This window comes from Pseudorasbora parva, chromosome 14 (assembly GCF_024679245.1).
Source record: "Pseudorasbora parva isolate DD20220531a chromosome 14, ASM2467924v1, whole genome shotgun sequence".
In the NCBI taxonomy this organism is placed as follows: Eukaryota; Metazoa; Chordata; class Actinopteri; order Cypriniformes; family Gobionidae; genus Pseudorasbora; species Pseudorasbora parva.
This window is the reverse complement of record NC_090185.1, coordinates 26842530-26864590: the sequence shown is the minus strand read 5'-3', so window position 1 is coordinate 26864590 and position 22061 is coordinate 26842530. Positions and strand designations below refer to the sequence as shown.

Sequence of the window (22061 nt, the reverse complement as noted above, 5' to 3'; positions counted from 1 at the left end):
TTTCTCTAAATCTACAAAGACACAATGCAGCTCTTTCTGACCCTCTCTGTGCGTCTCAATTAACATTCTCAAAGCAAATAATGCATCTGTAGTGCTCTTTCTTGGCATGAAACCATACAGCTGCTCACAAATGTCCACTTCTCCCCTTAGCCTTGCTTCCGCTACTCTTTCCTACAACTTCATTGTATGGCTCATCAGCTTAATAATTTTTCACATCCAATATAGTAGAGAAATAAGCAATTTTTAGCCTAAGTGTTATGAGCCACTAAAACAAAAACTGCTATAATAGACGATTTGTACATTTCCTGTTTACAGCAGTGAAGTGACATGACATGACATGAAACTGATGTGGTTTATCTTTATGGAATCAGTGCCCAGACTGGAAGAATAAACCATCCTGTTTGTGTTTGAATATGTGACTTTTAAAAGGACCTGCAGGTGGTCATTAAGAACGTCTTTGCCTAAGTGTCAACAGGAAAAGCTTGTTTCCCAAGATTCTCAAACTGAAGCACGGTTTGTTTCGTCATGCTTTAATTAGCCTGTGGCGAAACTTCAGGAGCTGGAGCTCAGGTGAGACGATGTGTAGCAGCTCGTTGCACTTGCATCAGAATTGCGTAAGAAGGGGAATATCTGGCGATTTCAAAGAATAAAGAAAGGAAACCGGTTTATTATGTACCCCTGACCTAGCAGTTTGTATTTCAGCATATCACAGTGGGAGTGGTTGTATAGATGAAAACTTCAATAAGAACCCAACCATGTTTACCATTTACTATTTCAATTGTTTTTTACCCAGGGATACATTTGTTTCCACCTCAGAGTAAAAATAAAAATGAAGGGGAAACATTAATTAAAAAATAAAAAAATAAATGGAAATCACAACCAGTGTTATTTTAGTAGTATTATATACTATAATAAAATTAATTAATATTTATAATGTATTTTTATTATATATGTTCAGTTTACATTTTAAGTTTAGTTAATTTTGATTAATTTAATAATGTTGTTTATTTTGAAAAAAAAAAAAACATTCGGATTTAAAGGGATAGTTCACCCAAATATGAAAATTACACCATGATTTACTCACCCTCAAGCCATTGTAGGTGTATGTGACCTTCTATCAAATTAATACAATCTAAGTTATATAAAAAAAATGTCCTGGCTCTTCCAAGCTTTATAATGGCAGTAAATGGCACCCCAAACTTTGAAGCCCAAACTTTGAAGCCCAACAAAGTGTGTCCATCCTTTCTAAAAGTACTCCACATGGCTCCGGGGGGTTAATAAAGGCCTTCTGAAGCAAACCGATGGGTTTTGGTAAGAAAACATATTCATATTTAATACGTTATAAAGTAAAATATCTATTTTGCCAGACTGCCTTCCATATTCAACTTACGAAAAAAGCACAATTGGGGCAGCGTATTACATCGGACAAGCAAGCGTTCAGCTTTATATTTTACTTTATAAAGTTATCCATATATATCCTTCAGAAGGCTTTTATTAACCTCCGGAGCCATGTACTTTTATAATGGATGGAAGCAATTCTTTTTTGGTCTTCACATTTTGGACTGCCATTCATTATAAAGCTTGGAAGAGCCAGGAGATTTTTATCAAACATCTTTTTATTAAAGCATACAATTAAACATACAATTCAAGAGCCAGGAGATTTTTAATATAACTCTGATATGTTCGTCTGAAAGAAGAATGTCATATACACCTAGGATGGCTTGAGGATATGTAAATTATCAGATCATTTTCATTTTTGGGTGAACTATCCCTTAAATGTAAACCTAAACTTGTTTAATTTAGTTGAAATTGAAAAATAATAATAATAATAATAATTTAAGATTAAGTTTTTTTTTTTTATTCTTATCTTTATATTGAATTTTATTTCAGTTACCAAAAATAAATTTGAATAGTTTAAGTTTAGTTAACAATAGTAACACTGGTCCCATCTGTGAGATATAAGGTCACAATTTCACAATTACAGACTTACAAAAAACAGACCTCCATAACACAATCATAAAATAAATTACATAGGCCTAACCTTTTTCCTAAATAGCACTGTATTTTACTTCAGGAACACGAGGAAATCATATACAGATAATTTACATTTGGATTCATCTATATAACTGTAGTAAATTATGAAGTTCATAATAAGAGAATTTGCTGAAGACTTTCTCCTTCTGTGAGTTTCCATTAAAATGCTCTCATGAGCACTTCTTAACAGCTCCAATGTGACCACTACTTTACTTTTAACGTTTGTTATGAAATATGTATCTTTTACTCATGAAAGCACAAATACAAAGTACCGCTATGTATTTACATTGGAATAATTGACCACTTAATCATGTAGGACCACATAATCATGATAGTAATCGACAATATACAGTACAAACAAAGTACAGTACAAACCTTTAAAAAAAAAGTCATTATTCGTACACATGAAATCACTCAAATGCTTACATTAATATCTACAACAGATCTACATACTACATACATACATTTTAAGATTTTTTTTTTTTTTTTAAATGTCAAGACTCCGTTTAAACAGTACAGTAAACGTAGGAAGTAATCAACAGAGTCGCTGAGGATTCTGAAAAATCTAAAATAATGAGGTAAAGTGAAAATTTACAAGTGCATTGCTATTGGAGATGTGGCCTGGTGGGTGGTGCACATGCTCGGACATGTTGCACGGAGGCGCATATGTGGGTGACTAACAATAAAAGTTGCACAAGCAAGTGCATTGCTTTGTACCGGAATTAATTCCCTTTGAGTTCTGGTGTAACTTTTCGTCGCTGAGAGCCGTCTGCAGGAGAATTTCAGAGCAATGGCACGTCAGGGTGCTAAGAATGGTTTGCATGGAGTCAAAAAAAAAAGAGTCCGGTCCACCTTCAAGACTTCAGCATCTCCTGTGTGGAGACCTTGCTGTCCTCTGCTGTATTTTCTTTCAGGCTGCTGGTTGTCTCCCGACCGGAGCCGCGTTGAATGTTGGCCTTGGACGACCTCTGTCGCCTCGTCCCACTGCGAATGCAGCACATTAGGTTCTTGATGGTGGTCCACATTTCCTCGTCTCTGTAGGAGTAGATGATCGGGTTCATGACTGAGTTGAGGACGGCGAGGAGCAGCAGCCAGCGCTTGAATTTCAGGACTTCGCATCGCTCGCACTTGAGGCCATCCATGAGCAGAACCACAAGTCCAGGGGTCCAACAGATCACAAACGCTCCTGAAAAGACATACACAGTTTTTTTCATGTTAACACTGTATATTTCAATCATGAAACTCTCAAAATAGTTTTAGTATGATATTGAATATGGCAATGTTAATGTATTTGGTCTTGGTGGACTAGATCGGCTAATATGGATTTGCTACTGCTAACAGATAGACATTTAAATAAGCATGTAAATAAGTAATGTAGCAGATCTAGGCAGGTGGAGCTGGAGGTGGTGGAGGGTTTCAGAGGAACTGATAGTGCTCTGCAGGACATGCTTACAAAAAACAATGAACCAGGCTATTCAAATGTGGAGCAAGAAATTTCATTGGCTGCAGGATAAGCAGAGGCCAATCAGCTTGCCATGTAGTAATGATACGATTGCTTGCAGACCTAAGTCCTCTAGAATTTCATGACTGAACTAGATGTATAATTGTGTACATCACAAACAATTAGACACAAAATGTGTACATATGCATACCTTAGGTAATATATATATATATATATATATATATATATATATATATATATATATATATATCGTTTATGTTTTTTTTCTCACTTCAATAGGCGCTTTGATATTTCGCTTTAAAACCAAATCTTCTGCTGTCATCTTGTCATCCTCTCGTGATGAATGAAATCTGAATCCTACTGCTGGTCTGTGCTGCGACTATCGTTCGGCTCGCTGTATTAAGCATGTTCCGTTTTAAATTGTCTGTTCTCTAACGTAACTAAATTATTTTATTACTATAAAAAGACGACGGTGGGGCAGTGATAACAGCATCAACACTGACTATCGCAGCGAGCCTACTTTGTTTATGTGAATACTCGCCATGGCTGGCATTTGACATAATGTTGTGTGTACTTGACTGTTTAAGTGCAATAGACATTAAAGGAACTGTATGTAATAAATGTTTTTCAATTAAAAGTGCACTATGTAGTATTTTTGCAGTAAAATATCCAAAAACCACTAGGCCAGGGTTATATATTTTGTTCAGTTGAGTACTTACAATATCCCAAATGTTTCCAACTATTTGTAAATTGTGAGAAAATTGCTATTTTAACTAAGGACCAGCACGTTTCAGCATAGCGTTTGAGCGAGTCGCCTGTCAAACGCGTCATATCTGCGTTACCCTGTTTTATTCTGCAGAAGCGCTTTTCTCTTAGCAGTGTGAACATGTCACAGCAGCGCTGAGCGAACGCACAGAGGAACGTCATAACATCATTTTAAACACACTTAAATGTATCTAATATGATAAACAGAGCTGCTGGCTTTACCTTATAATCATGACCGGAAAAAGTGGAAGTGCACGCGCCTGGCGACTGTGTCCCGTCCCGTCATAATAAAAGTCCCGATACCTGCGAGACGTGTGTTTGTATAACAATAACTCCAGCGGACGTGCTCAGCTCCTCAACACTCGGTCCTGCTCCGCTCTACACTACAGTAACGTTAATAACCACATTAAGCTCCACCCTCCACCAATCACAAAGTCAGTAGTGATTTGGCATCCGGGGGGAGGGGGATACACCGCTCAGCAGTCATTTGAAAGTAATTGCAGTACCAGCTTTGGACACAATCTTACATACACTTCCTTTAAAAATAACTACATTTGTACTTAGAGGCGACTTTATGTGCGAGCACAATCTGCAGGATTGAGTAAAGTGATGCGCAATACACACAATCCTACTCCGAAATTCAAGACATGAAACACCTTGAAACGCTATTCAGCCGGAGCAAATGAAACAAATGAGCAATGAGCGAGGGGAGGCAGGTTTAAATAATATATAAATAAATCATGTATAAAGATGATTATTTTAGGTTTATAGGTTAACTTACTAGCCTTGTTGTTAAAAACAAAAAGGTACTGATATTTCTTTTTTTTTTAAGGAAATGAAAACAGAGAAAGTTGTCATTGGTTCCCAGTGGCAAGCAGGTTCCACAATTTCTCATATGGCTTTGCTGCACCCCTAAGATATATTGCATCCTGCACTGCGGCGATTTTTATCATTGTTTTTTTTTCATTTAGAGAATGCGTTTCTGCCCCAACATGTTCAATAACCCTTTTTCAAACTTTGATAGAGTGACTCACACCAACAAACCCTGCCTTTATTCGCAGTTCCACTTAATTCTTTCAAGTTAACATGAAATCCTGCCTGCACCGCAAAACAAGCTTAGACAAACAGGACGGATCTCAGGTGGAGAACATGTAGCGGCACGTCTTTCAGGATCAGAAAACACTCACGCAGACTATAATGAACAAAGGAGATGGTTGTTTTCCAGATAGCAGAGCTTCTACTGAAAACCTGTATCCTGTTTTACAGAAAAGTGCATTTCTTAATCATTATTTTATCTTTTTTAATAGTACAAATATTGAAACATTCTTAAAACATACATGTGTGATTTTGTAAGGTTAAAAGTGTGATAAATGTGCTTATTTGGCTCCAGAAACGCTTGCTACAGAAGGACATGAAGAGGTTATGACAAACCCTCATCAAATGGGGGTTCCTCTGTGGTTTCTAGGAAGTTCGCCATTCAAGGAACACTCTTTCTCTTTAATCATATTAAACAGCATCTGGAGGAGGACGGCACACCATGTTTCCTGCAGATGTGCAGTGTTATAAGTGCTCTTTGCATGTATGGATTTATTATACAGCATGTTTTCCAAGCATAATGAACAGCAGTGGTGAAAGGGCCGGGTACCACAGGGCCACAACTATTTTAAAAGAAGACTTTGAAAGTATGTGAAGAACCCTTTAATGGCAGCACTGCTACAGATGAAGCACCATTCAGGTATAAACTATTAAAAATAAATATGAGTGCGGGATACAGCCATTTGTTATCAAAGAATAAACCCAGACACAAAGTCTTGGATCAGCCTGAACGGGTTTATAACAACCGGCTGGATGAATAATAACCGATAACAACTATTAACATTATCATGCTTATTACAGGTATGCTTGCCACATAAGTAAATAATTATACATTAAGTATTGATCTGAGTGTAAATATTTAATTAGCTCTTTAACCACAAATCATTTAAGGTGCACAGGAACGGCAGTCAAACCTGTGACTTCCCACTAGGGAACTAGATCGTACCCGATATACTCCCAGTTCTGACGTCACATAGCCCGCGAAAAATAACAATTTCAGCCCCTATGGATACGGTACCAAATACATTTCCAAATATACCAATAACGTAAAAATAAAAGGTACACAGCTTTTCTTGCATTATGCACCATTTTTTCGCCTCAGCTTGCCTCAAATAAGGAGTAGCACCTTTGGCAATAGAAATTATTGTAAATGACCATAAGCCCCATAGGCTCCAGTCCGCCATGCTTTACTTAAAGGAACAGTATGTAAGAAATGTATTTCAATTAGGGGTGACCTCGAATAGTCAAAGATTCGATGCATCGATATGTGGACCCTGATTCGACCACCGATCTCACGGTCGAATCTTCGTGGGTGTTATGAAATGAGGATCATACCATTTTGGCAATATGGGGGTGCTCAATATTTTAAAGACGTGTCGCGGCGCTGAGCTGAGCTGAGCATCGGTGTGCGGCCCCTTTAAGGGCGCTAAACTTCGCACCACGCCTTTAAAATTAGAACACGTTCAATGAGTGTACACACACCGGCGGCAGCATTCAGAGACCTGTCTGCGGCCACTCGGGAAGTTGTTTAAAATCCTGCCGCACCACAGAGCGCTTTCGTGCAGCTCATCTGTCAGTCAATTCAAAATTTAGATCACGTGTATATAATGTGCGTGTCAGGTGACGGTGTGAGATCCTGAGGCGCGGGGCTGGGCTTCGCGTCCTTCACGATCGGCTTCAGAACGCGCATGTAAACACACTCAAAATGTTATTTTCCTCTCTAGGCAGGTATTTTTTTAGGTTTATTTATCAAAATGTTCTTTTATATATTTGTGTGATGTTCTGTATTTCGATCGCGGCTTTAACATGTTATGAGAAAACGGTTTATTAATGTTTATCCACCACATTACCTTAGAGGCTATTTAAACCTAAATTAGAAAGCCACTGTCAGTTCGTCTGTCAGTTGGCAGGCAGTTTTGGTCGCTTTATTAAAATTTGTTGCTGTGTGCAGTGTGTAAAGGAAAATAAAAATTGTTTTACCCTCCTGCTGACAGTGTCGTGCCCCTCCCAACCCATTCACACACACAGATGATTCGACTATCAGTCGACCATAGAGAGATTCGACAATTCTGATTCGATTGTCTAAATCCTTAGTCGAGGACAGCCCTAATTTCAATTAATCATAAAATGGCCCTGATATGTCACTAGACATTAAGAAATCATGTTAAATACTTATATCACTGACAACAATAGTCCGGCCAGGATATTGTCATTTAAAAGTTGTTGTTGCAGCCCTCCACTGATGTTGATGTTGTGTTTTGGCCTGAAGCTCAACCCTCCACCTATCTACTAATCACGAAGTCAGTAGTGTTTCTGCATCCGGGTTGCCAGCTCTGCTCTAGTTACCACAGCTGCAGCTTCAAACGTTCCTGTTGGATCCTGCAGTATATCTGGCAACCTCGAGTCAGGGGGAGGGGGAGAGGGAGACTGCTCTACAGTCATTTGAAAGTGAATGCAGTACCAGTTTTGGCTACAATCTTACATACACTTCCTTTAAATCTAGCTAGTGCAATTCCTCGCGCTCAGGCAGTTTGGCATGACTTTACCTGGAAAAAAGTGAAGTCGTAACTTGCGGTCTCAAAAACCTGCCTGGATGTCGCGATTGGCCAATCAGAATCAAGTGTTTAACAGAGCCGTGTAATAATTTATTTTTTAATACAGCTACAGTGAGATAACGCACAGCTACATAACATTACAGAATATTTCTGGAGAGTGTTTAGCACAAAAAACAATCCTAAACGTAACCTTCTCGCCTCATATTCATGAACTTTGCTAAATATCCATGCATACTTTCACACTTATATCTGAAATCAAATATTTCCCTACTAATAAAACAATATGTGAAAGTCGTTTGTGCAAATTTAATTTACAAAACAGCGGGATGACCATAGGTGTAATTTGCGGGTGGGATACCCACTTTTTGCAAGGGTCGATATTGTCCCCATCACTTTTTGAAACATCACGGATGAACCTACCTAATAATAATAAAAAAAACATCTCCATTTAACTTGCAGAGCATTATTTAGTCTGTTTTGTTAAATAAAAGGCAATCTCTTGTGATGATGTGATTCTGTGCAGTCTACACACAAGACGAGCGCTTTAATATATCGCTGGGTTGCCCTGCCCACTGTGAAATCTCATTGGTTCAGAATCCTGCTCCTCATAACTAAACCTCAAATATTTTCTGATTGGCGGTGATAGTCACATCACACAGCAGTTTCACGTTCAGTGTGCACAGACTGAAAATTGGTTGTTTTTTTTCATAAAATGATCCTGTAATGCTTGTAATTTTGATCTCTGTACAAACCAAAGAACAAAACATCTTGATCTGTCAACATTTGCACAGAATGTAAGCATATATAGCTATGATAAAGTTAATATTTACAAGAAAGAAAAATATAGTTTCACTGTTGTACTTACCTTTTATTTATTTTTAAACAAAGAATTTCTCCCTTTTCAAAAGAGTTGCGCAACAGATTATTGTAACCTTTACCTCCAACGATAACACAAAACAACAAAAGCAAGAATGTAGTGCTTCTGAAATGCAGACGTCTGCTTTTATCTGCAGTTCGTTCAAGAAAATAACTGAGTACTGGGCTGTGAATCTTCACACATCTTCAGAATGTCTCCCAGACACATTTATTATATCTTCAAAGCAAACTCGTCTGACCAAAAACGGGTTTTCACACATGTGAGCAATTGGTTTGAAAGAGAGACACGCATCTACTATGAGGTTTGTATTCTTTCTCTCCAAGGCCACAGGCCACTCATGCTGGTGGTTTGATTCAGATGCCAGGCAGTGTAAAGAGCGACCTTGTGCAAGATAATTATACAGGCCTGGAGGAAGCCTGTTGTGCTGGGAAGAGATGACTCCTCCACTTTAGCCCTATCTGCAACTTGAAGAGATACTCCTAAAACCAGCTTTTCTTCTTTGGGACATGCATTGGTCTGACATAATGTTTGAATTTCTCTAGAAAAGACAAGTTTAGACCAGCACAAACCAACTTTCTGGTTGTTCTAGCTGGTGGTTTTAAACAGGGTCTTAAACAGCAATTCTTAACAAATATGTTTGGGTCAATTACATGTACTATTTTCTTGTTCTATTTTTTTCATGTCTATTATTTACAAAAATGGCTTGAATCTTTTGGGGTGGTGGGTGGTAAAGTATTAAAGTAAATAATGCCTTAAAGGAGTTCACCTTAAAATGAAAATTGCATCATGATTTACTCATCCTCAAGCCTAGGTGTATGACTTTGTTCCTTTTGATGAACAGAATCAGAGTTATATAATAAATATCCTGATGTTTCCAAGCTTTATAATGGCAATGACGGGGGTCTATTGAATTTGAAGCTCAAAAAAGCACATCCATCCATCCATCCATCCATCCATCCATCCTAAACTTACTCCACACATCTCTGTGTTTCATAAAGGCCTTCTGAAGTGAATCAATTGGGATTTGTAAGAAAAAAACAAACATATTTAAAACTTTATAAAGTAAAATATCTACCTTCCGACAAACAGCTTCTGTATTCAACTTACGTAAAAAGCGTAACTGGCGCAACCTATCCCCTATCAGTAAGCGTGTTAACATCATCCATAGCAACGAGGTCAACCCCACTCTTTCTCTTAGCTTAAGACGTCTCTGTTTCTTAGTAAAAGTTGTTCTCAGCTAGCCTGACAAGCCAGACCCACATCAAGATGTTTGGTCTGGAAACTGACCATTGACAGCTCAATCCGAGGGGCAGGATAAACGGTTGTCTTTCAAACTCCCTCTGCACGAGATAGGATAGCGCTACAACCAACCAGAGCAACGAAGGTGAAACAGAGCTTGTTGATAGATTAAACATTTGCCGTATCCGGTCGGCTAAACTCCGAACACATCTTCCTTCTTAAGAATGACTTCAGTGCCGTTCTTTGTTCTTTTCTCAGAGAAAAGCTTAACTCCAAGTCTTCCAGAGTCGCGGTCAAGGCCTATTCGAAAGACCGCCGTTCTCCAGTTTCTGTGTTTACTAGAAGCACGCAAACGCAACTCGGCCGTCGTCATTTTGGCCCCGCCCGCCGACTCTATACACGATGTGATTGGCCCAGCAAGAGTTAGGGGAATACAGCTCAGAAGGGTATTGAGAGTTGCTAGACGACACTCGCGGGCAGATTAGATTTGCTGCCGCTAGGGTGCATATACATTTCTAGGCTAGTTCTCAGCAGCTTTGTGAGTGGGTTTTAAGAGAAAACTCTTAAATAAGAACTTTTACTGCCATTTAGGAGAACTCTTAGTGGTAAGATAAAATGTTATGTGAATACGGCCCCTGGATTTTGTTCTAGAATTGTCTGCAAATCAGTGCATATTTAATTAGATAATACATTATTTGCATATGTAGACATGACATGTTTAACAGGATGTAAAATGTCATGAGGTGCATCTCTACAAAGATATTTTTTTAATTAATGATTAATAATAGAATAAAATACATTCTGTCATGAAACTCCAGATGGCACAGGCCCTCACCCGCTTGCAATCACATCAATCTCAATAGGGCACAGCTGATTGGTTCCTGCAACATCAGTAGCAAATGAGCTCGGTCCGTATTTGCTGTAGTATTTGCAGAATACTTTTTCAAAAACTCTCCACCTTCCCCAGCTCCACCTGTATAGATCTGCTACAGGTAATTCATGTATGCTATATTATCCAGCCGCATGTTTTATTCACAGCAGCGTGTTGTGTATGTATTGACAGTAGCAAGTCCCGTACTTGCTCAGGAGCAGCAATAAAAGCAGCGTAGCAGATCAGTTCCAAGATCAAACATACCAGCATTGTCTTATCGATTACCATACCAGACACTCAGAGAGTTGTCATGGCATTCATTTAAACCTTTAAACATTTAAATTAATGATTAAGATGTGTTCAATCTCAGACATTCAGGGTGTAAGGAAAACCTGTTATCAGTTTTTACATGTACACAAAGAGCAGATTTCTAGAAAAAAAACTTGACAGTTAAAAATTGTCTCTCTCTCTATCAAGTGCTCTCTTCTTTATCATTGGCCTGTTTGCAGACAAAACGTCTGGTTGATTGTTTGAACATGCGATTCATAATGAAAGAAAGAAAAACAAAGGGAAAAGAAACCCAACCTTTGAACTTCTGATAGCAATCAGCTAATTCAAGGGTGGGAAGCTTCGTGTTTTGTGTCTCATTGTGAACACTTGTGTCTCATTGTACATCAACTATCCAGTTTTTCATCTACATCTCCTCAATCAAGTTCTCAAATTCTCAAGATGTATATGTATACTACATGCCTGCTCGTGGTTAACAGGATATGATATCACATCCTTCTAATCTAAATATTTGCCATGGCAGTAAAAATTCACAAAAATATTTACCCACACTGTCCCACATCGCCCAAACTAGGGTGGGTTATGAGCTTGCCTAGAAATGTTTCAGACCACGCAGTTCTCTGGTGTGAGCTAAATTAACCTATTCAGCAGGCTGGGAGCGTTTATCATGCTTACAGACCAAAGGCGTGGACTTTGGACAGCTCATCAGAGCTACGAAGGTTTGTGGGAAAACTATAAACCAACATATACTGTAATTGCCATTGAACTTTGAGTGACTGAGGAGTGATGATACATTCTGACTGATACATATCATTCTGGAATGCATGTGGTGAATCAACATGCTGCAATGAATTCACTTTCCATTTAGTCAGGCTGCTTGTTAATGTAGACTTCTTAATGAATAGCTCACCAATGAAAATTCAGTTATAATTTAATCAGCATCATGTCGTTCCAAAACATTAGGATGCACCGAAAGTTTATCAAGTTATCAAGTTTATCATTTTTTAATTTAGCCGAAAACCAAAACTAAAAGTAAACATTGGACAATTAAATGTTGGTTTAACAAGTTTGTCTCTGGATATTTCAAGCGAACAAGTTTTTTTTTTCTCCAGTATTTGTGTTCACAATGCTGACAACTACTGTAGTGTATACATTACTTGCGCCATATTTGATTAATGTTTCAAGTGTTTTAACCATAAAATTAAAGTCAATGGCGTCAAAAACAGTTTGTTCCACAGAAGAAAGTTAGTCATATAGGTTTGGTACAACTAGAATTTTCATTTTATGGGTGAACTATTCCTTTCACAAGAACAAATTTAAAGGAATATCTCTAGAACTTACCAAAAAATGCTTACAGAATTTTTTTTTATTTTTAATTTAGAAAAAAAAATAATAATACTAAAAATTAAGTTTGGGTAATTTTACTCTTTATGCATTTCAGCATGTATAATAAATCCAGTTGTAGACAGGTCTTAGTTGCTTGTAATTATGGTAATTAGTTATTATAGTAGTACATATAATAAGGACAATGTATAATTTACCGTTATTATTACAGTAAGTACCTGTAACATGCACACTTCAAAATAAAGTGAAAAAATAAAAATCAAAATCAAAAAATGCTCATGTCGACCCAAACCTGTATGACTTTCCTTCATCTGTGGAACACAAAATTGACAAATTATCATCTCTCGATATTTTAGCTATTTAGCTATTTTACATATTGCTAATCTAGCATCATATCTGGTAACTTTAAATTGTGTCCACATTGCTGACATGTTTACCTGGCTGTAGCTTATCTATGTTGTGTGCACAAAATGAGCCATCAGAGAATCATCCAGCCTTCCAAAACCATTACGACAATTCTTGAAATATCTTTAGTTGCTGACATTTCATAATATATAATGTATCTATATACAGAGAAAAATGCAAAAGAGAAAAATGCAAAAGAAGATGCAGAGAAAGTATAGAGAAAAATGCAAAAGAAGATGTTTTTATGTATGTTTTAACTGTGAAAATGAAATAAAAATGAAAAGAATGAAAGTCAATGGGGTCCAAAACCACATTTGAACCTCATTGACATTCAAAAAATTATTGTGTTCCACAGAAGAAAGAAAATCATAGGACAGAACTGGTGTGGTACGACATGATAATTTTTGGAAATTGTGTACAGTGTCCTCGTTACATAAGTTACATGAACATACTGTAGTGATAACTGTAAAATTAGGCATAATTACATGCAACTAACCCTAAACCAAACCCTAAGCCTACCATAAGTACATGTGGTTAACTATTATTACTCGATATATGAATGTATAATTTCACTGTAACAAGGATTCAAATAAAATGTTAACAAATTTTCATTTTGGATAAACTATCCCCAAATCTAAAGGAACATCTCTAGAACTTACCTAGTACGGTCATCACAGTTTTGATGAGTTTGACGGGCGTCCTCTTACGGTTTAAAGATGCAGAAGTGTGCGACTTCATGACGACAGTCTTTTTCATAACATAGAAGTATATCCTCAAGTATACACCCACCATAATGAGGAAGAGCACCAGGTTGGAAATGGACCAGAAGATCAGGTAGCTCCGGCTAAAGATGGGAGCCAGTTTGGAGCACAGGTCCAGACTACAGATACAGTTCCAGCCCAAACTAGGCACGGCCCCCATGAATATCGATATACCCCACACAAGGGCAATCAGCAGGGTCACTCGCCGTTTGGTGAGGTTACTGTGGACCTTCCAGTTCATGATGGAGATGTAGCGCTCGAGGGCGATCACCAGGAGGTTGGTCAGGGATGCTGAGAGACTCGTGTCCAGCAAACCCTGCCGAAAGAAATAGCCTTGAACGGTTAGATCACGAGATATTTTCCCTGTATGGAACATGAGATACACGTAAGCGATCCCGGCGAGAAAGTCTGAGAGGGCAAGATTGGCGAGGAGATAGTAGAAGGGGTAGTGAAACCTTCTGTTCGTCACCACCGCTGCAATGATCATGGCGTTGGCCACTAGGATGAAGCAACAGCAGATGGATCCAAAACACTGAACCAGGATGAGCTGTGTTTGGTCCCATTCATCTGAGGTTATGTTGCTGTTGTTGTAGAAAAAGGCCATGGGCTGATCATGGTAGCAAGTGTTATTACTTGCCATCTTTAGACAAAAACCCACTATGACTGGAAGAAAAACAACAAATAAGTGTATTGTCTGGGACTATAATGGCTCAATTATTTCAGATTGTTTTTCTTATGAGTCATTTAAAGGAAAACCCATAATTCAAAGACAAAACACCATCAGGGTAACAGACAACAAATGCAATACTAAACATAAAATGCAGCATAAACACTTAAATGTACATAACTGATCACCGATAGACTATCTTTTTCAATAAAACTAAAATAAATGTGATTACTCTTTCTATGGGAGCTTGATTCCACCATGAAATAAAAAAATGGCAATTGAAACTTAACAATTTGACTTTTCTTGAATTGCACACACACACACACACACACACACACACACACACACACACACACACACACACACACACATATACATAAATACATACATACATAAATACATTCTGGGTGTATATGTTGCAATTCTGACTTTTTTTACTTAGAAGTGGGAAGTGAAAGATATTTCACAATTAGCCTACCTTTTGTATTCCATGGTAAAGTAAATAAATAAATTAGCTTCAGTTCCTATTCACATAAATAAGTTGATGTAAAAAAAAAATTCTACCATAAATGTATTGTATTATTAAATAAACGATAAAGTAGTTCAGGTTTAATGTATAACCTTTAAATTCATAACAGGGTGAATACAGGGGTATTGGGGCACTTCTCTAAGTTCTTACTGTGGCATTTGTATGTTTTAAGCATTTTCCTGCAGTTTAGGCTATCTAAGGTCCATTATTTTATGGCCATTTTACTCACATTTTGTTTTCACGCGTTTGTTCTACATTATATTTTAGTCTCTCGATTAGAATAAGCTCCTGAGGTGCTGTGTCAAATAGTTTTACGTGCATGTTACACCTCAGGACACTACCAAAACAAATCAAATCAATCAAAATTTCACGTGAAATCAAGTTTTAGCAGTAACTGTACTATATCCCTAAAAGCATGACTCAATTTATGAAACTCGCACAATAATGTGCAGTGATATAAAGCTCTCTTACCAGTGATAGACTCGTCAGGTTCTCAGTTCACTCTCCATTAGTAGTCCGAAGTAATGTTATCGCTCAAATCCGGCGTGACTCCACAGACACTAGGCGACTCTCGGTGAAGTATCTGCTGAAGTTTGCTCTTGAGTTTTAGGGAGTAGGCAGGAGACCGGGAATCATAGATGGTCACTGTGGGCGTGGTCAGCGCACACTGGTGAAACTATGCTGCTGCTTTCAAGTGTGCACAAAAAGTAAATAGCCTACATTTAGTGAAATAATGCGTTTCATCTCATCATGAGCCGAAGAACTATATACATTGTTCGAGTTTGAAGAGAAGAAGCGAAATTGTGTTTAAAAGTTTGTAGATAAATGACGCGTTTTATGAGTCGGTCGTTCTTTGCCAGCCTCTATTGCGTAACGTTACGCAATTTTACTCAGGTGTGAGGTAAACTAAGGACCTCACACACCTGAATGAAAATGCGTAACGCTTAACAACACCACTTAACATCTGTAAATTGACCAAATGTCTTTCAGTCTTTAATACATTGATAAAGCACATCCTTGAGATAAGGAACAAAACATGTCCCAAACACAAAAGCCCTATTTATGTTAAAAAGTAAGAGTATCAACACACTAGAAAATACTTTAAAAGTTACATCTCAAGGAAATGCGTATACTCAGGACATGCATTGCTTATATTTTTAAATAATTAATTTAGTGTTATTTTAAAAGCACACTGTAGCCTGTCTTCAGCATGAGGTCACAATGTAAAACTGTCAAACAAAGTGTTTTACAAATGCAACAACTTAATAAAAAAATAATAATAAAAACGTTAAAAGGCGTTAAAAAGATATCAAAAAATATAAAAAGTAAATATTGAATTATTTTCCATTACAAAATAGCTATAAATCCATCAGGATTTTAAATTATTCTGAATACATAAGGTAGTGCCATTAGCAGCTTTAACTCTGAGGAGCATTTACTATTTCCTGCTCATGTGGATCTCACAGACAGTAGGACACTGGAAGTTGTACGTTTTTAAATATTTTAAACAAGCCATATTTAAGTCTCTGTGGTCATTAACAACTCCGTCATCGCAGTGTAATAGTTTTTTTGTAAATAGTTGTGGGATAAATCTTGCTTTTTTGATTTGTTTATTAAGGCAGCTCCAACTGAGGGGGAAGAAATCAAAATTGCTCTACTGTAGAACACGTGGTTATGGTGGAAAAAAAAATACATTTTGTCAACTCCATCAGGTTTTATGAATGACAGTTGACAGGTGCTCTTAAAAAAACGTATAATGTGATTTAATGTTTTGTTTTGTTTGTTTTTGTAGGTTTTTTTTTTTTTTTTTTGCATATGGGGAATTCTTCTAATTCTGTTTTTTATGATTCTATTTGTATATTTGGCCCCAGCTGGACTTTTGACAACACTGTCAGTATCCTAAACTCCAACAGTAGCCTATTTTACACCTTAAAGGTGAAGGTATTTATTAAATGTAAAAAATACAAATTTTTAATAATGTAGTTTTAGTTTTTATTTTTTACGTAAAAAAACATGTTTCGTGCCTTATCTCAAGGATCATTGAAATATATAATTTATTCTGATACTCAGTATTGACTTAAATTTTGAACATTTTAATATTTAATCACAGTAACAATGAAGGTAATGAGAAAATATGCTTTTTCTGAAATATATATTTATGAAATTACTGGCCTATTATCTTTAGTCAAAAAGTAAGTTTATTTTTTTACATTTTGATGCCACTTCATTATGTTGCAAAAGACTTCATTGCAATTGTAAACTTAAACGCATTGTTCTGCAAAAAAAATAAAATAATAATAATAATAATTTATATACACATTTACATATTTGTATACAGTGGGGGGGGGGGATACTGATTTTGCAAGTTTACCCACTTACAAAAAAGGGTCTGTGCTTTATACTTTAGAGACAGAATATCAACCAAAAAAAATACATTTAAAGGTTTTAAAATTATTTGTATTTCAGTAAGGGAAATAAGTATTTGATCACCAAGCAAAATTAGACTTAGTACTTGGTGGAGAAACCCTTGCTGGCAAACACAGAGGTAAGATGTTTCTTGCAGTTGGTAACCAGGTTTGCACACATCTCAGGAGGGATTTGGGTCCACTTCTCTTTACAAAATCCTCAAGGTTTCATGACTGTTCAACTCGAATTTTCAGCTTCCTCCACAGATTTCCTAGCCTAGAAACCTAGATGCACCCGAGCGGCAGCAAATCTAATTTGCCGCAACTGTCATCTAGCAACTGTCAATACACTTCTGCGCTGTAAACCCCAAACTGTGATCGGGCCAATCACATTGTGTATAGAGTGGTGGGCGGGGCTTAACATAATGACGGCAGAGTTGCGTTTGGGTGCTTCTAGTAAACACAGAAACTGACGAACGGCGGTCTTTCGAATCAGCCTTGACCGCGACTCTGGAAGACTTGGAGTTAAGCTTTTCTCTGAGAAAAGAACAAAGAATGGCACTGAAGTCGTTCTTAAAAAGGGAAGATGTGTTCTGAGTTTTGCCGACCGGATACAGCGAATATTTAATCTATCAACAAGCTCTGTTTCACCTTCGTTGCTCTGGTTGGTTGTAGCGCTATCCTATCGCGTGCAGAGGGAGTTTGAAAGACAACCGTTTATCCTGCCCCTCGGATTGAGCTGTCAATGGTGAGTTTCCAGACCAAACATCTTGATGTGGGTCTCGCTTGTCAGGCTACAGATTTCCCATAGAATTAAGGTCTGGAGACTGGCTAGGCCACTATATAACCTTAATGTGCTTCATCTTGAGCCACTCCTTTGTTGCCTTGGAGCTATGTTTCGGGTCATCGTCATGCTGGAAGACCTATCCGTGACCCAAAGAGCTCAATTTTGGTTTTATCTGACAACAATACTTTCTTACAGGCCTTCTCTGAATCATTAAAATGCCTATTGGCAAACTTCAAAGGGGCCTGCAAATGTGTCTTCTTGAGCAGGGGAACCTTGCCGGCGCTGTAGGATTTCAATCCATTGTGGCTTAGTGCATTACCAATGTTACCAATGTTTTTTGATTGTGGTCTCAACTGCCTTGAGATCATTAACAAGCTCCTCCTGTAGTTCTGGACTGATCCCTCACCTTTCTCAGGATCATTCTTAAATGAGAAAAGAATGATCCTGAGAAAGGTGAGCGAAAGAGTGGAATGAGGGTTTACCGCTCTTGTTATTTGCGATACGTGAAACCACACAAGAATCTTTGGGATTCAGTCTAGCAGATTTAGTCTTTGGACACACTGTCCGAGGTCCACTTAAGCTTTTGAAGGAAAAGTGGATGTCTAAGGAATCTCCTTCAACTAATGTGTTGGATTATGTGAGCTCCTTCCGTGAGCGGTTGCATAAAGTTTGTGATCTGGCTCGTATGTCGTTGTCGTCTACCCAGGAGAAAATGAAAACCCATTTTGATCAAGACACTGTTCCTCGCTGTTTTCATGAAGGTGAAAAAGTATTAGTTTTACTCCCAATTTTGGGATCTGCGTTGCAAGCACGTTTCCATGGTCCTTATGTTGTCAAATCAAAGGTTAGTGAAATGGACTATGTGACAGGAAGAGGAAGACTCGAGTGTGTCATATTAATATGTTGAAACCGCATGTGACGCGAGATGATGACAAAGAGTCTAAAAACCCTATTGTCCCCGTTGCTTCTGTTCCTATGCATTCAACATATTGTCCAGTTGAGGATGGGTTGACTTTACGAAATATTCCTGTTACGGGTGTGCGATTGCAGAATTTAGCATCTTTTCTGTCACATCTATCTGACTCATCTCAAAGGGAGGTATGTGAGTTAATTCAGTCTCATCCTGCTCTGTTTTCAGATGTGCTCTCTCGTACTACTGCTGCTTATCAAGACATTGAGGTAGGCAATCATTCTCCGTTCAAGCAACATGCTTATCGTTTAAATCCAACTAAGCGTGAATTAATGCAATCTGAGATTAAGTATCTTCTTGATAATGGTTTCGCTGTTCCCAGTAATACTGGGAACTGGCAGGTACCATTAACCCCCGCATTCTCACTCCTGATAACTTACTACAGTACACTGTGATGGCTTTCGGCCTTCGAAATGCCCCGGCAACATTTCAACGCCTTATGAATTCTGTATTATCTGGTGTTTAAAGATGTGAGGCATATTTGGACGATATTGTGATTTATTCCTCCACCTGGGATGAGCATTTGAAAACCCTTTACACTGTCTTTGACCGTTTACAAAAGGCTTCACTTACAGTTAACCTCGCAAAATGCGAATTTGGTAAAGCTACGGTAACTTACCTAGGAAAGCAGGTTGGTCAGGCACAAGTTCGCCCAGTTTCTGCTAAAGTGCAAGCGATTCTAAAATTCCCAGTGCCAAAAAAAAAAAGAGAACTGAGACGTTTTTTTAGGCATGGTGGGTTATTACCGTGGAATCTGCCGGAATTTTTCAGATACCGCTTTGCCTCTTACGAACTTGCTGAGTAAAACTCAAGATTTCCTATGGACTCAGACTTGTCAAACCGCATTTGATTCAGTTAAGTTTTTATGTAGCACCCCTGTGTTGACAGCGGCCAAAAAATTTTATTGCCTTTTAAGATGTGGATGCCAGTGCTAACGGAGCTGGTGCTGCGCTCCTGCAAGAAGACGAGCACAGTATGGATCAGTGTGTTACTGCTCAAAGAAATTTTTAAAACATCAGCTGCATTATAGCACTATTGAAAAATAAGCTTTAGTGCTGTTAATGTCTCTTCAACACTTTGAAGTATATGTGGGTTCCAGTTCGTTGCCAGTGAAAGTTTTTACTGATCATAATCCACTAACTTTTCTTGCAAAGATGCAAAATTCTAATCAACGCATTATGCAGTGGGCATTGATTGTACAAGAGTTCAATATTGAAATTTGTTATAAGAAAGGTAAAGAGAATGTGTTGGCAGATGTATAGGGATGATGTTGACTCTTATGGGGGGGGGGGGGGGGGGGTTACGGAATTATGTGTAATTCCGGTTTTTTATATATTTATGTTTATGCTTTTGTCGTTGTTGTTTGTTTGCTTTGTGTTTTTGTGTTATGTAGGACTTCCAGTTGCGGTAAGGTCCACCTCTTCCTGTGGGGATTGGACTGTAGTAATTGATGAGGTTTTAAAACCATCCTTTCCGCTTCCAGTCGGCGAGCTGTTGCGATTCCGGGCCGGTCGCACATCTCCTGTCTCCTCTCCAGCCGTGAGACCGCCATTATGGATTCTTTCGATTTTGTTAATTTAGTTTATGTTTATTTCTTGATTGTTTTGGATAATGGATGTTTGTAGGGTTGACCTGCCCTTTTATTTTTGCAATTTCGTTCTTTTCGTTCTTTTTTTTGGTCTGACGACTGGGCCGGGGAGTCATATCTTTTTTATTTATTTTTTATTGCGGTCTAACCCTAGATGGACCATAATAGTTACTTAGTCCATTGTAAATGATTTTAAAAAATACACTGGGCACGGAAAGTTTTCAGACTACCCTTAAATTTGTCACTCTTTTTTTATATTGCAGCCATTTACTAAACCATTTAAGTTCATTTTTTTCTCATTAATGTACATTAAGCCTCTAAATATTTTCACGTTTTGATCTATGACATAAAACACACTAGTTCTACACCACTACACCGTTATTAAAGGTGGTTGCTAACAAGTTGCTAAAAGGGTTGCTAAAAGTTGCTCTACATCCTTTGGCCGGGACTTTAGACGTCATAGTGACAAACAGGAAATCTCACTTGCCTGCATTTCATTCACTTTTGAATTCTGTAAGTAAATGTTTAATAAAAATAAAATAAACTAGCCTGCGTTTCAACCTCACGTTCTTAGAAGTTTAACTTTCAGTTAATATACATAGTTATATATTTAGTCCTTTCAAATAGTGGTGTTTCCAAATATTGTTGTACACAGAAATCTGTGATATTAAGGTAACCGATTACCAATTCTTCATTTGTAGTGTTTTGTTTTGTCCCAAGATGGAACCACAAATCGTCGACTGAAAGCTGCACTGTTCTACATGTCCAGATTTATAGTGGTTCTCTCCTCGATATATGATCAATCGTCTAAGGAAAATGACATACGATTGTAAATTGATACGGCTATAGCTTACATCGTTAGTGCTTCTGAGGTGGTAAAAGCACGTTTTTTTTCTGGCGAATTAGCAAATGGTATGGAAACATACAATCCAACATAATAGAGTGAAAGATAATCTTTAAAGTCTATTTGGGGCACGAGGATCAGGCATAATAGCCTAATCTTAATCACAAAGACAATAATATTAAGCTTTATATAAACTAACAAAATAATAAATGAATAAATAAATAAATAACAAACGAGAAAACAAATCTGAGAGGCACGCATAAACCCAATTAGTATCTAACATTTTTGGGAAAAAACGAATGGGCAATATTTCTCATGAAAAAGTGGATAAGTGTTCATACACAGCGCAGATCATAATGAGCGAACGCGTTTTTTAAATAAAATTTGAGTACACTTGATGATGACGTAGATCCGCGACTGTGTGCTGTAGTCCGTTTATAGCCTACCGTTAGCATTTTATATCTGACGGCTTTATTTAGGCTTCAAACGGTATACATGTTGGATTCACTTGTACAGCTTATCTTGATAGACAAACGTGTAAGGGTCATAAATCTTTGTTGAACACAGATTGTATT

At 37.7% G+C, this 22061-nt stretch overlaps 1 protein-coding gene across 1 annotated transcript; it reads right to left on the bottom strand.

Annotated features, from left to right (window-relative positions):
• Positions 1 to 1921: 1921 nt before the first annotated feature.
• Positions 1922 to 15481, bottom strand: lpar3 (lysophosphatidic acid receptor 3). Its single transcript, XM_067414855.1, has 3 exons — positions 15364 to 15481; positions 13595 to 14359; positions 1922 to 3220 (listed from the first exon to the last, which is right to left on the bottom strand). The coding sequence occupies exons 2-3, from the start codon at positions 14334 to 14336 to the stop codon at positions 2889 to 2891; spliced, it is 1074 nt and encodes a 357-aa protein (XP_067270956.1). The 5' UTR covers positions 14337 to 14359; positions 15364 to 15481; the 3' UTR covers positions 1922 to 2888.
• Between the last annotated feature and the right edge of the window lie 6580 nt (positions 15482 to 22061).